This window comes from Trichosurus vulpecula, chromosome 5 (genome assembly GCF_011100635.1).
Source record: "Trichosurus vulpecula isolate mTriVul1 chromosome 5, mTriVul1.pri, whole genome shotgun sequence".
NCBI classification, from domain to species: Eukaryota; Metazoa; Chordata; class Mammalia; order Diprotodontia; family Phalangeridae; genus Trichosurus; species Trichosurus vulpecula.
In genome coordinates this window covers 128,703,953-128,719,983 of record NC_050577.1, presented here as the reverse complement: position 1 = coordinate 128,719,983, position 16,031 = coordinate 128,703,953, and the positions used below count along the sequence as shown (strand labels likewise).

At 35.4% G+C, this 16,031-nt stretch overlaps 1 protein-coding gene across 3 annotated transcripts in view; it reads left to right on the top strand.

The window, feature by feature from the left end:
- Positions 1-15,803, top strand: part of ING3 (inhibitor of growth family member 3) — a 52,539-nt gene extending 36,736 nt beyond the window's left edge. Inside the window, exons 6-12 of one of the 3 annotated variants that reach the window (XM_036759481.1) lie at positions 1,731-1,802; positions 3,922-4,041; positions 4,379-4,536; positions 5,072-5,262; positions 6,523-6,715; positions 12,932-12,970; positions 14,916-15,803. In XM_036759481.1, coding sequence (XP_036615376.1) covers positions 1,731-1,802; positions 3,922-4,041; positions 4,379-4,536; positions 5,072-5,262; positions 6,523-6,715; positions 12,932-12,970; positions 14,916-15,032 — 890 coding nt within the window. In that variant the 3' untranslated portion in view covers positions 15,033-15,803. The remainder of the gene's footprint in view (positions 1-1,730; positions 1,803-3,921; positions 4,042-4,378; positions 4,537-5,071; positions 5,263-6,522; positions 6,716-12,931; positions 12,971-14,915) is intronic. The other 2 variants (XM_036759482.1, XM_036759483.1) reach the window with 2 other exon arrangements.
- The last annotated feature ends 228 nt before the right edge of the window (positions 15,804-16,031 follow it).

Below are 16,031 nucleotides of genomic sequence, written 5' to 3'. Positions count from 1 at the left end.
ACACAAATTCCTGGACCTCAGATTCCAAGACATCCTAGAGTCTCAGAACCCCTACTCTAAGATTACAAGTGGAAGGAAGAATATGGATGCATTGTTAGAATTCCCAGCCTCACAGCTGGAAAATCACAGAGCTAGTTCTGATCCCAAAACACTGAAAAACAATGATGTAAAAAAAACTTACCATGTCAAAATATACTTAATGCCAGAATAGTTATTGCATTATTTTCAGTTGAGATAAAGACTTTTTATTCATTTTTGTCAAAATTGCTTTCTTCATTTTATCACTTGCGCTTTCATTGAGATGATGTTACATGCTTCTTTCAGATTTTGTACAAGCCAGATTGGAGATCAGTGTAGCACACATTTGGGCCAATACAGTATTTTTCATTGTGGCTCTTCTGCTTTGCTTTTCAAAGAGAAAATAACGTAACTTTATCTCCTTGTGAAAGAGGCGAATACCACATCTTATTTTGCTGAACAATGAATTCTCTTTCATATAGTAATAATAGCCATGAGATCCTAGAATTAGAGTTTAAAGCTCTAGCATAACCTCATTTTAAAAATGAAGGAGGATTTGAACCCAGTTCCTCAGACTCCAGAGGCCCCTTGCTTTTTTTCTTAGGCCAGGCTTCCTTATATTTCCTTGAACCATAAGTTTTTGCCTTAAAAGCTCTTATAGTCAAGTAGCATTTGGTTGAGATTTTTTTTTGTCCACCAACATTAATGAGTTATAGTTCAGAGTTTGGTTACATAAGAAACTCTGTTTTGCTAGTGTAATACCACCCTTCTCCAATATAGGTTTCATCCATCTATAACCTAGTAGACATTCTTTCAGAAAAAAATCCATCACTCTGTAGCCAACCTGGTAGTGAGCCTCTCATAATTTGGCCTCAGTCTTTCCAGTATGATAGAACCTGCCAGAACTTTATGTTCCATTGGCACGCTCCAATGTTCTAGGGTCACCTCCAGGATGAGACAATGGAGTAGGGCTGTAGGGGACAAATGAGTTTAAAAAGTTCATCAGGTCACTTATACAGCAACCATTTTTTTTTCAGATTATCCAGGAATCTGTACATATTTTTTTTTGCCTAAGGAAAGTCATAAGATTTAGAGCTAAAAGTGATGTTAGAAATTATCTGGTCTAACCTCAGTTACACTTAATCAAACTTAAAACAGTTTTTAGTTTTTCCTTATCATCTGATCAAGGAGTAAGCTGGGGTCCAGAGGGGTTCACTGATTTCCCCACACTTACAGGGGCAGTTAAATATTCCAGGTGGAATCTGTAGCCAGGTCTAATGATACCAAATCCAGAGTTCTTTCAGGAGACCAGTGATGTCAGACTTAGATAGAAATGTCTTAAAAACCACAGAATACCATTAACTGTGTTATATTGTTTTGGGTTTTTTTTTTTACACATTTCTCAATTACATTGTTATCTGGTTGTGTTGAGTCTGATCTTTTTTATGGTGTTTGACTGCTGTGTTCCTCATCATGTACCTTTGTAATTTATTCAGAACTGAGGATGGCTCAAGGAAAATCTGGGAAACCAGTAATAGTGTAGATAGTGATGACTTTCAATTGGATAAGCTTAAACTAAATATCTAGATATGCGGATTAGAGTTTGCCAGTATAGGTGAATGGGAAAGGGCGGGACTTAATCTGTATAGTTACTAGCTAAATTGTCAACTTCTATGGTAACTTACTGTTCTATCTCTATATCTCTTTTTCAGGGTCATTGGAATTAGATACTCCATCACAACCAGTAAATAACCATCACGCTCATTCACATACACCAGTGGAGAGTAAGTTTGGGGGATTTATTTATTTCACTGTGTTTGAAATTTTAATATAGCTTAATTATATAACATGAAAATTGAAACTCATTCTAATACATAGATACCACAAGTTTAGAAAACTTTCCATGAGAAGCTATGCACACTGTCTTAAGAAACTAATCATCTTGCCTGTTACCCCTTTGCTTTCATTGTCAGCCTTCCTTTTGCCCTGGGCATTACCTCACCTGTCAAACTATTGCTGTGAGCCATTACTGGGATAAAAGATTAGCATGGCTTTTTCTTCTTCCTCTATTCTTCCTCCTCCTCTTAAATACTAATTTTTTTTTAAACAAAGTTCGGCAACTTTGGAGTGAGTGCTCAAAGGGAAGAGGTGGGTGACTGCAAAGAGAATAAGGTGCAGGCATCTTGTATTTCTTTCCTTAGGAGCAGTTTGTCAGGAAAAAAAAAATTATAGCACCACTCTCTAAATTCTGGGTAACATTGTACAGCAGAAAGCCTCTCATCTTACATGTGAAGGAGTGGCACACCAAATGACCCTCTCAGGACAGTTCTTGAGTCATTTGAAACCCTTCAGGTGTGAGAGGCAGCAGGACGCAGGGCCTGAAGATTCAGCCTCAAAGGCAGGGAAAGACTCAAGCTCAAGTCCCAACTTGTCCCTGTCCTTGCTGTGTAATCCTGGGCAGGTCGCTTTACTTCTCAGGGTCCTGTGCAAAACGGTGAGACTAGAAGCTGCAGAAAAGGTGATGGATGACTTGCTTTTGTAGAGGAAGTCACCTCAGTTGCCTACACTAATGAAATCACAGGACCAGTCCATTTTCCTACCTATGGCAGTAGAAAAAATAAGATCAAAAAGTAAGCTTTCAGTGAACAAAGAAACATTACTGTTTTCCTTGCTATTTCTTGTTTGTCAGGAAAATGAGGTGCTCTGTATTTCATGGTCACTTCACTCATTCAGCAAGCATTTTCATGTTAGGCATTGGGGATATGAAGAGGAGTAACTGTCTTCCTTTGTGGGCCTTACAATACAGTGGTAGTTGGCAGGGAGGAATAACGTGAAAACATGAGTAAATGAAAACAAATATCAAAATAGAAGAAGAAGAGTTTTGGGAAACCACAGTTTGGGGGATGGTGGGACATCAGAATGGTTTCATTTAGAAAGTGACACTTATCTATCTGATCCTTGAAGGAAACGAAGATATTTTAAATGCATTCCATGCACAAGTTAAAGCACATTGACAAGAGATGCAGTGCTATATAGGAAGAACAGTAACTAGTTTAGCTAGACTGTAGTGTTAGCGAAGGGAAGTCATGTGAAATAAGACTGGAAAGGTAGTTTGGGGCCACGTTGTGAAATGCCAAGCAGAGGGACTTATATTCGCTTCCTCCAGGTAATTGGGAACCACTGGAGTTTTATGAGTACCAGAAAGATGTGTCAGACTTATGTTTTTAGGAAAATCATTTGGTAACTATCTCCATTGGAGGATGGATTGGAGTAGGGAGAGACCTGAGGCGGGGAGACCAGTTAAGAAAATGTTGTAAAAATTTGAGAGGGGCTTGAGGGTGTGATCTATGGCAGTGGCTGAATTAAGAAAAATTCCTTTTGATCCTCAATTCAAAGGCTACTTTCTATGTAAAACCTTTCCTGAACTTCACCCACTGAGGTCTTAGTACCTTACCCTCTTCAGATCATCCTGTATCAACCTATATCTCTTTGTAATCATAATAGCTAACATTCATATAATGATTACTATGTGCCTGGGCTAAGCACTTTATAATTATTATCACATTTGATCCTCACAACAACCGTGGGAGGTAGGTGCAATTATTATTCCCATTTTACAGATGAAGAAACTGAAGTAAAATGGAGGTTTAAGTGACTTACCTAAGGTCACACAGTGCGTATCATTTGAATTCAGGTCTTCCTGACTCTAGGCCTTGGCACTCCTACTGACCCATAATACATGTTGTTTCCCCCTTTTTCCACACAAAATTATTATAAGACCCAAGATTTATAACTAAACTGAAATACTTTAACCAAAGTTCTGTTTGAAAAGAACTACTCTTACTTTCCCCAACCATAGTTTTCCAAAATTTGAAAACCAAGTAATTCTTCATTCTTATTCAGAAAGGAAGTATAATCCAACTTCTCACCATACTACAACAGATCACATTCCCGAAAAGAAGTTTAAATCTGAAGCTCTTCTATCTACTCTTACATCAGATGCCTCTAAAGAAAATACACCAGGTAATTTTAATTTCTTGAATGTAATTTATGAAATTTCTTTAAAGTTATTTTAAGGCTAAATTTTTAAAAAATAGGATTTTAGGCAGTTTGCACCTTGCTTAAAAAAATTGCCATATGTTTTACATGTTATTATTATTTGAGAAAGAAACCAGAAAATTTCATTCTCCTTGGAATTCCATGACACTTTGTTTAGTCAAGCCAATTTATGGTGACTTTCTTTTAATTAAGCAGTATTGTCTTTGAATTTATTGATTACTGTCTAAATGGGGAAGGAATGTTTTTTATCTCACAGAAATTATACTTTCTCCAATTCTGCTTGTGTTTTAATTTCACCCAGGATGCCGAAACAATAATTCTTCAACCTCTTCTAACAATGCTTACAATGTGAATTCTTCTCAACCGCTGGCATCCTATAACATCGGCTCACTATCTTCAGGAACTGGAGCCGGGGCAATTACCATGGCAGCAGCCCAAGCAGTTCAAGCCACAGCCCAGGTAAAGGATAGTTAGACAGGCAGATAGTTTTGTTTTGCCAGTCTGTGTATAACCCTAACAAATATGATAAAACAAAGAAAAAGTAGAATTCTTTGAAATAAATTATATCAGCTCTATATTAGTTCATTTAAAATGGTTTTATGTCTAATTTTCTTGGGCAAAATTAACAAGTTAAACTTGTAGTGTAAACCATTAAAGGTTTGGAGATTGTAAGGTGATGAAAGGCAAATCTGCTAGAATTGCACTTTGGCTTTTGTACCCTTTTTGTACTCTTGGAATTTTTCCTGTGGTTTTTGAGATTGTTCATCCCATTACACATGTTGGCACATTGTCCATCTGCCCAGCTTAGAATTTACAGACTTTTTTTAGTGCTTCTGGTAAGAAGATAAGTACATATTTTCATGACTGAATAATGCCTACTTTTAATATTCAGATGCAGTAGTTTTAACCATAGTAAGGTTAAAGTTAGCCAATACAAGGGAAGTAATATTATAATGATTATGTATATTCTAATACTGTCAAATATCTTTTTTAGATGAAAGAAGGTAGAAGAACATCAAGTTTAAAGGCTAGCTATGAAGCTTTTAAGAATAATGACTTCCAGCTAGGAAGAGAATTTTCATTAGCCCGGGAATCAACTGGCTATTCTTCATCAGCATTGGCATCTACATTAACTCAGACCATAAGTTCAGCAGCAACAGACTCACGGAGTGGTCGAAAAAGCAAGTAAGCTTGTTTTTTTTTTTTTTTTGTCTTACCTAGCCTTATTTGTTTTAAAACAAATCCCCCAAAAGCATCCTCTCTGGGAACCATACAGCCTCTTCTTCTACATCTTTAAATAGTGGTATAGACTGCAGAAGTACTAGGCAGGAAGAATGAGTAGAGTAAGTCAAGTTAGGATTGTTGTTTAACTTTTATTCCTAGTCCTACAAAAGTGATGACATTTAGGGATGGGATGTACTTTGGACATCCCAGTGGAGATGGCATGAAGGCCATCGGATGGATATGGGTCTAGAGCTCAGAGAAGTCAACATTGGAGACAAATATTTAGAAGTCATCTGCATAATTTATAATGGAAGCCATAGAAATGAATGACACTGTCAAGAAAGAGAACATAGAAAGAAGGGGAAAAGACCTAAAATAGACCTTTGGGGAACATTCATCCACATTGAGGGAGTTGGGAATAAAAAAAGGAGGTGTGGCTGAAGTACACTGAAGAAACAATCACAGGTAGAAGAACCAGGACAGCGTAGCTAAAAGGAGAAAGTATCTGGTAAGAGAGGGTGGTTAGCAATGTCAAAAGCTACAGAGAGGTCATAGAGGATAATGACCAGGGAAAAAAGCCGTTGGGTTTGTTGATTAGGAGCTCATTGGTAGCCTTGCTGGGTTTAAGGGAGGATGTGGGGAAATTGGAAGCATTAGATTTATTCCATTTCTTCGGGAAGCTGGGGGATGAGAGGTGGGATTGTAGCTACGACATCAAGGGACATCTTTTTTTAGGTTGAGGTGAAGGGGATAACTATCAGAGTAAGGTCCTAAAGAAGGCAGGAGGAAGTGGGATCAAATCAAGGGTGCAAGCCAAGAGGTTAGTTTTAGTGAGTAGGAGGGATATGTGTAACTAAAGGAAGAAGAGTTAAATGATGATGATGATGATGTTAAGTTTTTAAAGAATGGAAGAGGAGAACTGAGGGAATTTGTGTCAGATAGCCTCAGTAAAGTAAGAGGCTAGGTCACTAATAACTCAGCAGCCATAAAAAGCAATTCAGTAATGATAAACAACTTTTTAGGAGTCTTTGTCACATCTTTTTTTTTCCCCATTACACAAAATTTTCATTCTTATATTTGAAATATTTTTTTTTAAATTACATATTAAAAGTAAACACCAAGTAATATAATCGAATTGTTTCCTTTCAGGCACCTATATAGAAATTCTTTAGTTGACTTTCCTTGGATTATCTACCAAGTAAAATTGTTGCTGTTTTTCAGAAACAACAACAAGTCTTCAAGCCAGCAGTCATCGTCTTCCTCCTCTTCTTCCTCTTTGTCATCATGTTCTTCATCATCAGCATTAGCACAAGAACTCTCTCAACAAACAACAGCAATACCAGAGTCTGATTCAAACAACCAGGTTGATTGGACTTATGACCCAAATGAACCACGTTACTGTATTTGTAATCAGGTAAATATCCATTGTACTCTTAATGCAGATGAAGTGAAAAACAAAACCAACTTAGAAAACTATTTCATTTTTAAAAGAATCTACCTTCCCCTTCTCGCTTAATTTCTTCCATTAGTATATTCTTTCAATCATTTCCCTGAAAGACTCTGGATGATGCAATCGATTCTGGATTTTAACATAATATATATTGCAGGTTTAGTACACAGAATAGCTATGTAGGCAGAAGGCATGAAATTACACACTAAAATGAATGAGTTGGTCATTTGAGGCAAGGAAATCTTTTTTTTAGAAAATATGATTCATATTGACCCTTTGATGAGCTGGAAAAATTCCAGAAGTGAATGTACTTAATTGGGTACATGCTTTTTATTTTAATGTCTGTTTATTCCTTATTTTGTTAGGGATAATAAACTAGCCTATGAAAGTGCAGAAATGCCACAACCAGAAGCTCCTCTGCTGAATATTCAGTTACTTAGCCTGAAACTTTAGGGGCAAATATAAGAATTAAATTATACTTGCCCCCCCCAAAAGTAATAAACCTTAATAATCTCCTATTTTATGCATTGTAAATGCATGCAGTGATGTCTGCTTCACTTATTACAGTTTTTGTCAGCTTGCTAAAATTCTGTTTTTACTTATTCTATACATATGGATTTGGGAACCAAGGCCCTATGTTATTTTGCTTTTTTAATAAAATGTAGAGATTATTTTGCAAAAAGATTTTAGGGTTTCATTTTTAATATTTCATAATTATAAGCAGTTATGGAAGTTCTTAAAAGTTCATAATCATTTTGAACTATGGACCACCTACCCATAGAAGCGATATCATAAAAGGTATCCAGGTTTCTAGTGTCTTCCAGTTCCCCTTCCTGCGTACCTAAATTCTTTTTAGCATATAACATAACTAAACTGTAGATCTCAACTACCAGGACTACAGAAATGAATCTTCATAAAAATGTTTCTATGAGAAATGTATTCAGATTGCTTACTGAGGAAACCAGGAATCTGTAACATCCATTCCCACAGTGGGAGCAGTTGCTTTCCCAGTTCCATGCACAAAGTGGTGGCTTTGTGGTCTGAAGCAAAGGCTAAAGTAAAAAACAGAGGTCACCTTGGCCTGACTCCTTTATCTCATTTCTTTTCTTCGAAAGACCTGCTTTCCTTTCCATTGTCACCACCTGTTTTTTTCAACCAGTACTCTTCCCCTCTGACCCATTACAGAATAAAACAAAATTTGATTGCTTTTCTTCTACTCTTCTGTGCTAGACAGACAGACACCCCTCCCCCCACCACACACACACTTTGGGGATTTTTCTAAGGATTCATACTACTATTAGTAACCTTGCACTTTGATACTTTAATGAATCTTTGATCTTATTAATGTGTAGTTTCCGATACCAGTTCAGGTCAAAATCTATCCACACCTCAACTCAGTGCAGTTCTGGTCTGTATTTTCACATAAATCATTGTAAGAGATCTAGCTGAAATATTGGAAGCCTTCTGGTTTTTATTTGTTTGTTTTTGTTGAGTTTTAAGTTCTGAATCATCTCCCTCCCTCCTTCCCCACCTCTCATTACAGAAGGCCACCATGTGATGCAGACTTATAAATATATGTAAAACCATACTATACATACTTGTTTTTATCAGTTCTTTCCCTGGAGGTGGATAGCCTTCACAGGTCCTTTGTAGTTGATTGGGGTATTTATGGTACTGAGAATAACTTGGTGGTTCACAATTATTCTTCGAACAATATTGCCGTTACCGTATACAATGTTCTCTCGGTTCTGCTCATTTCCTTTTTCGTTATTTCATACTAGTCTTTCCATGTTTTCCTAAAATCAACTTGCTCATTTCTTACTGAGTACTATTCCATTACAGTCATATACCGCAACTTGCTTAGCCATTCGCTAGTTGATGGGCGTCCCATCAATTTCCAGTTCTTTGCCACCACAAAGAGAGTTGCTATAAGTATTTTAGAACATATAAATTCTTTTCCTTTTTCCCTATCCCCTTGAGAAACAGACCTCATAATGGTATTGCTGGGTCAAAGGGTATAGGCAGTGTAATAACTCTTTGAGCATAATTCCAGATTGCTCTCCAAAATGGTTGAATCACTTCAAAGTTCCAATTTTTTCACATCCCCCTCAACATTTGTCATTTTTGCCTTCTATCATTTTAGCCAAACTGATAGGTGTGAGATGATGTCTCAAAGTTGTTTTCATTTGCATTTCTTGATTAATCAATAATGTTTTTCTAGTTTTCTCATGATAGCTCTCTTTATATCTAGGTGTTATATCCATTTTGACCTTATCTTAGTAAATAATGTAACATATTGATCTATACCCAGTTTCTACCTGATTGCTTTCCATTTTTCCCAACAATTTTTACCAAATAGTGCATTCTTATCCCAAAAGCTTAAATCTTTACTTTAGTAAAACACTGGATTACTATAATAATTTACCACTGTGTAATGTATGTCTACTCTGCTCCACTGATCCACCTTTCTGTTTCTTTCTTTTGGGGGGGAGTGGGGGGGGGGGTTAAGTAACTTGCCTGAGGTCACACAGGTAGTACATGTGTCCAGTGTCTGAGGCTGGATTTGAACTCAGGTCCTGCTGTCTCCAGGGCTGGTGCTCTACTCACTGCACCACCTAGCTGCCCTACCTTTCTGTTTCTTAGCCAGTACCAGAGTTTTGATAGTTACCACCTTATAATATAGTTTAAGGTCTGGTACTGCCAGACTTCCTTCCTTTTTTTTTCATTAATTCCTTTGATATTCTTGACCTTTTCTTCTTCCAAATGAATATTTTTATTATCATTTTTTCTAGTTCAATAAAATAGTTTCTTGGCAATTTAATTGGGATTGCATTGAATAAGTAGGTTAGTTTAGTTAGAGTTGTCATTTTTTCTTTTATTGGCTCCCTTCTGCTTTTTAAAATATTTTTTGCTTACTACTGTAGGACTTGAACTGCCCATCTGTTATTCCTAATTGTTACTATATAATCAACCCATCGCAGTTTCTGGTCTTAAATGTCCTTGATAATTGTTTATATCCTTTCTAGTATGTAAGAAATAGCAATACCTACTTAGGCCAAATGCATTTTCTGTTGCCTTTCAGGTCAAATGCTGTTGTAATTTTAAGATCATGGTTTTCTATGATTTGCAACCATATAGCATCACTAGAATAATATTGATATTTAAAATATGAGTTGGTAGAATTTAGAGTGGGCTTTTTTCAGCACTGAGCAACTTGGAATGATTAAAAGTGCTACATTTTCTCAAATTCAGTATAGCCTTATCTGATCTTATTCATTTTTTACACAGCTCATTGTCAGACTGGAGTCTCTGCCTGCCTAACATGTACACACTGATAGACTAAGTTAATGGGCTGCTTCTCTAATTATGTGTCAGTATCTGGGCAATATGTATTCTCCATCCACTTATTTTTTTTCCTGCATGGATTGCTAAGCTGGTCTTTTTTTTTTCTTAATCATAGATTTCATAAGAGGCCTGTTGTTGTGGTGTGTAGTGAAAATCAGTGCAAGGTCATCAACAAACAGGAGCATCCACAGTGCCTTACCATATATCTAGAATTCCTCTTTTATTAGGACTTTGTAGGAACCATTCTTGACAAGCAGTGTGAACATCTTTTCACAGACATATTGTCTGTTTCATTCGTTCTTGGTGATTGAACAGTTTACCTGATTGGTTGCATTTATTATAGAATTTTGGACAATATTAAGTCATATATAGGAGATACCTAATTGGAGGAGAATCTTTGAAACTTTAACCCTGCCAAGTTAAATATATTTATTTATTTTGGGTGATTAATAAACAGTGGGATCTTTTAAAATCTAAATTGCTCAGTCAGTTTTGTGACTGAAGCTATAGTTTGTTATAAAGAATTATCTGTGAAAGCCTTCCTGATCAATTCTCATATTTTCATCAAGGACACTCGTTGTATTAATAGATCATCCTCAAAATAGTTTTATAGAAATAGGAAGGCAGATATGTGGATTAGTAGTTAATATCTTCTTTGTGTCTTCTTTTTGGTAATAACTCTATCTATGGCCTTTCCTATTACTTTATAGTATTACTGTCTTTGGGATCTTGAAAATCGATTTCTGAGTTCCATTAAAATTGTGTTACTTGAAGATTGGCTTTCTTATGTATTTATTCAGGTCTAACTGTCCTTCCTGACTTCATCTCCCCAAGTATTATTTTCACTTGCTCATATAACGTACTGAGGTAACCAGAGTCCAGTTTTGATGGTTCCATTTGCCAAGGAAGTAGATCATTTTAGAAATGCTGATAGATATTCCACTTTACATCTATTTATCGTCCTTCTAGTTTCATCTTTGAATACTCACTATAATCTGATTTAACTTGGTCTCATGCTAAGCTTTTTACAGGCTAATTTTCCCTTCAAGTTTAGCCTCTGAGGCAGTTTCTGGGCTTCTTCTTGTGCCAACTTTTACATTGTTCAAATCTCTCTTAGAAACAGTAATTACCAAAGTTGGTATCTTTATCTTTGTCCGTTTCCCACCCCCAACCCCCTTTTTTGTAGACTAATAGCTTGTTTAAATAGGTCAAATTAAAGATTTTGTAATTATATTCAATTTTTTTTCATTCTGATCCTTTTATTTAATTGGGAACTTTTGTTGATCTTTGTTCTAACCATTGTTCTAACCAATGGTTAATTTTTCAGTACACAAGGCAGTGGATTCAGAATGGCTTCCATATCAGTAATTAAGCATTTTCTAGTCAAGATAATAGTTGCTTTTTTTTTTTTTCTGGTGAGACTGTCTGATGTTGTAGCACCTTCCATTTCCCTTCTTAAAGAAACCATTTGTGATGTGCCAGTGTGAAGCTTCTGCATAGTCTCCTAGCCTTTGTTCTTTTTCATTTCTTAATTCCAAACTTTATTTTCAAAATTTTTTTTACTATCTTACTTATGCATACTGCATTGAAGTCATAGAGTAGCTGGGCATGTGTTGCCTTTGCTAAATGATTTTGTTCAATTCTTCATAAGTTTCTCTACTACTTCATCTTCTATAATAAACGTTGCTTTATAAACTGGAATTATCTTCATGGTGATCAGTTTACTTCTGCTCATCATGAGTAACTCAAGACAAGATGACCAAATGTGCCATAAAATGTTTTTTTTCTTGTGAGTATACAATAAAGCCATCTCTACTAACTCCTATATTCACCTATCCAAGGACAACCTCTGGACCAATCTTCTAATAAATTATAAATTCTTTATTTCTTCTCATTTTGTTTATAGTAAGACTGTCTGCATGAATTAATTCCAGTGATGTATTAACTTGTTAGTTATTGGACAAAAATCTTACATTGCATACCAACAGTTATACTAGTGTTTGTAGATGATCTACAAACTCATTCTTAGCAGTTGATCCTTGCTTTTTCTGCTGCATTGCCATGACCACTGCATATGGAGATTAGGGCTTTTTGTATTCTAGGTCATCTTGGCCAAAAGAATTCATCACCTGCTGAACACCCATTTTGTGATGACCTGTACTTAGCTAAGTTGATCTTCAGACAATGGATAGATAGACTGTCTTCAGAGCCTTTCCAACCTTGTAATGCTGGTAGTGGTGTGGAGGTAGTCTCCAAGGAAAAATTTTATAAGTTTCTCCTTTGTTTAGTTCTCTATCTGCTCTTCTTTTCTCTCCCCTCCCCCTGAGGTATTAATGCACCCTAAGGATTAAAATCCACATACATTTAAGAACAACAACATTACTAGGCCAGAGCTGGAGAGTTGAAGGACCTCCAAAGATGAGTGAGGGTTAGGAGATGGGGTGGGGGAGGGTTTTTAGTAGAAGTGGGAAGGTGATGAAAAGGCTCTTCCAGAGACTTACCATCCTTTTCCTTTACTAATGCCATTCTTGCCTCCTAATCCTCAACTGACCCTGAAGTAAGGTAAAATGCAAAGCACAGGGTGAAATGAGTAGTTTCAGGGAGCAGTAGGCTAAAAGGAAGATGGCAAGAAGAAAATCCCAAGCTATGGCAGTGGGGTAGGTCACCCAAGCAGGGTGGCCATTTATATGTAAGAATCCTATAGAGTTATTTGTAAGATACTATATAAGAAGTATGTAAGTTAGGATCACAATGATTAAGTATATTTTGAACATTCAGAGTATTTTTGTTAGGTATTTGTTAGATATTCACTTTTCATTATTTTTTTTTAATTAGGTATCTTATGGTGAAATGGTAGGATGTGATAACCAAGATGTAAGTATCAAAATTACATATATTGAAATGATAGAAAACATAGGCTTTTTGGTATTTGAAGTTTGTCCTTTAGTTCTGTGATATAATCTCAAAACTGTGTTTACATAATTTTTACATAGTTTACAAAGGTTTTGTTTGTTGTTAATTTGGGGTTGAGGAAATTGAAATCAATCATTAAGCATTAATTAATTGCCTACTAATAGACATGGTACTAGGCACTGAGAATATAAAAACAAAAGAGAAATGGTCCCTTGCCTCACAATACTTCCTTTTGGGAAAGAACACATGCACATTTATAGGTATTTACAAAGTATATACCCAATAAAAGCAAAGTGATTTTTTGCATATGAGAAAGGGGAGTGGGGAATGCTGTACCTATATAAGTTTATTATGGTTGTTGATGGATGCTTTTGTAACATTGGAACATTCCAAAAGTAAATAATGTCCTTAAATTTACCCAATATTAATGGTTTTATAACTTCTGACATATTCCTTTCAACAGTTTTCATAGATGAAAATTTGGACACCTCTTTGTCCCAAAAGAAAAATGTATTTAACAGTACCTAGGATATATTTATTGCGACAGACATAGAACCTTGAAAAGGAATGCTTTAGAGAGTGTTTGAGGAAATTATGGGTATCTTTGAATTACATTCCTTTTCCATTAATTGAATTGAAGACAATGACACATACTGTCTTACAAATGATGAACACCAATGTTTGTTTTCTAAATTATGTAAGGCATCTGGGATAAAAAGATAGATACCACACTGACCTTGTGGAACTTAAAAACTTTCAGGGAGTAGAGACATAGAAGTTATTTGTTGATTTATTTTTAAAGATTTTGGGGAGTCTTTTCCATAAAAAGGAAGCCTATTTTGGATTTGGTTTCATTAAATGCTGAGAAAACAGTATTTATTGTCCTGGCATTTTTGTTCTATATCTATATTCATATCATTCTTCTTGTCTTTTATTATTATTATTCGGCTATAGCCAGACTATTGAATTTTATAAAAGTGGTAAGGAGGAAGAATTAAGTGGTCATACAGATATTCTAGCAATGAAATCAAATTTGAAATTTAGAAGACAGCTTGAAGTTAAGGGGAAAATGATGATTTAACTTTTACATTTTATTATATCTTATCGTCCCTTTTATGTTTTAGAAGGAGTAAGGAGTAGGCTGGGAGGGCACTAGCAACATCTCCTCTTCTCCTTCCCAGAATCACTTACCTAGCCATAAGTGGGTTCTGCCAAATGTTTTATTGCATTATTTTTTAAAAGGGCGCAGAAAAAACTTTTACTTGAACAGTTGGTAAAGGTAATTAGCACCACCTTTGTTCATGTAACATACTCACCAGCTTCTTTCCTGCTCCATCTGTGCCCCATTTCTTTTCTTAGAAATGTTTTTTTTATACTGATATGCAGCAGTATAACTGCAAAGGACCTATGTTTTCTTCTGTGTATTAGAGCTGACCTCTGTGAATACTGTAAATACACAGAGGAGATAAATATTTTTATCTCTAACATGCTTCCACACTTTTGGAGAGAGGTAGAGTAAGGCAAAATTTTTAAAAACATTTAAAATATATTAATCTTATTTACAAGGTATCTCTTAACTTCTCTTTGGTTTTGAGGGGTCATATATCAACTTTTCAACTTAATGAAATTGAGTGAATTGATAATTATAGTTGTCCCAGTTATGAATAAAATAAGTTTATCACCAGAAGTCAGATTCTTTTTTTTCTCATTTATAAAACACAGTGTGCATTTTAACTTTTATATATGTTTAAATATACACACACATCCACCCCTTAGCTCTGAAAACTTTATAATATGATTACAATGATAATTAAATTGAAATAGTCTGTCAGTTGTTGGTTTTAGGGGTTGTTGTTTTTTTTTTTTTAGTGGTAATAAAGACTTTTGTTGCCATTTTGTTTTCTAGTGCCCTATAGAGTGGTTCCATTATGGATGCGTTGGATTGACGGAAGCACCAAAAGGAAAATGGTACTGTCCACAGTGTACTGCTGCAATGAAGAGAAGAGGCAGTAGACATAAATAAGCTTGGGAAAAACTTCATGCAAAGCATTTTATATGGGACTTAAACATCAAACCACATTTCCTGGCAACCACTTAAAGGATTAATATAGGCAGTCCTATAAGATCTTGAACTATTAATTTTATTAGTTGTGTTTTAATAATGTAAGTAAATTATTTATGCACTCCCAGTGTGCTACAAATACTATTCCAGTTAGCCTTGGATTATTTCAGTGGCCAACATATGCAGACATTTGTACTCTCCAGCCATTTTCTCGAAGTAATGGGCATTCTATTATTTAATCTTCAAAGAATTCCAACGATGAAGATTTTAAGAAAAGTATTTTATATCCGACAGGTATATTCTGCTGCATGTACTGTACTCCAGAGCTGTTATGTAACACTATGTATATAACTGGTTGCAAAAAAAAAAGTCCGTGCTTCTAAAAAGAATTTAAGATAATGGTTTTTAAATGCCTTTATAGCTTTGTTTCTTTGTGAAACTAAATTCAGCAGGCTGAAGAAAATGGTTCGTGTATAAAGTGGGCTGGTATCCTCTAGAGTACTTGGGTACATAAACAGAAACTCCTGTAGAGTAAAAACTAATTTGTGCCATTAGTCTTTATATGTTTCTGCATCAAAATAGGATGCGGTTCATGAGGGTGGGGTGGGGGGGCTTGAGGGAAAAGGGTGTTAAAGTGATAAATTTTTATACCAAATGTGTTTATTTTTTTGTGCAAGTAATCCTTAAAATTGGAATTGTATTAGGTGTTAAAATAAAATTTTTTTAAAATTACTTGTATTTATATTTTACACATTTTAACAGATAATAGCGAAAATTTCTAAAGCCCAATCACCTTTCACCTTTCTCATTTTATCTAAAGAGGTCAGGATCCCATGATATAGACTGTCCTGTGATTTCTTTAATATTGTTTGCAATTTGTGATATGAACATAAGAAAAAACCTTTTTAATGTAAATTTTAAATGCAAATTTATTTTTTTAGGAATACTCTTCTACTTCAG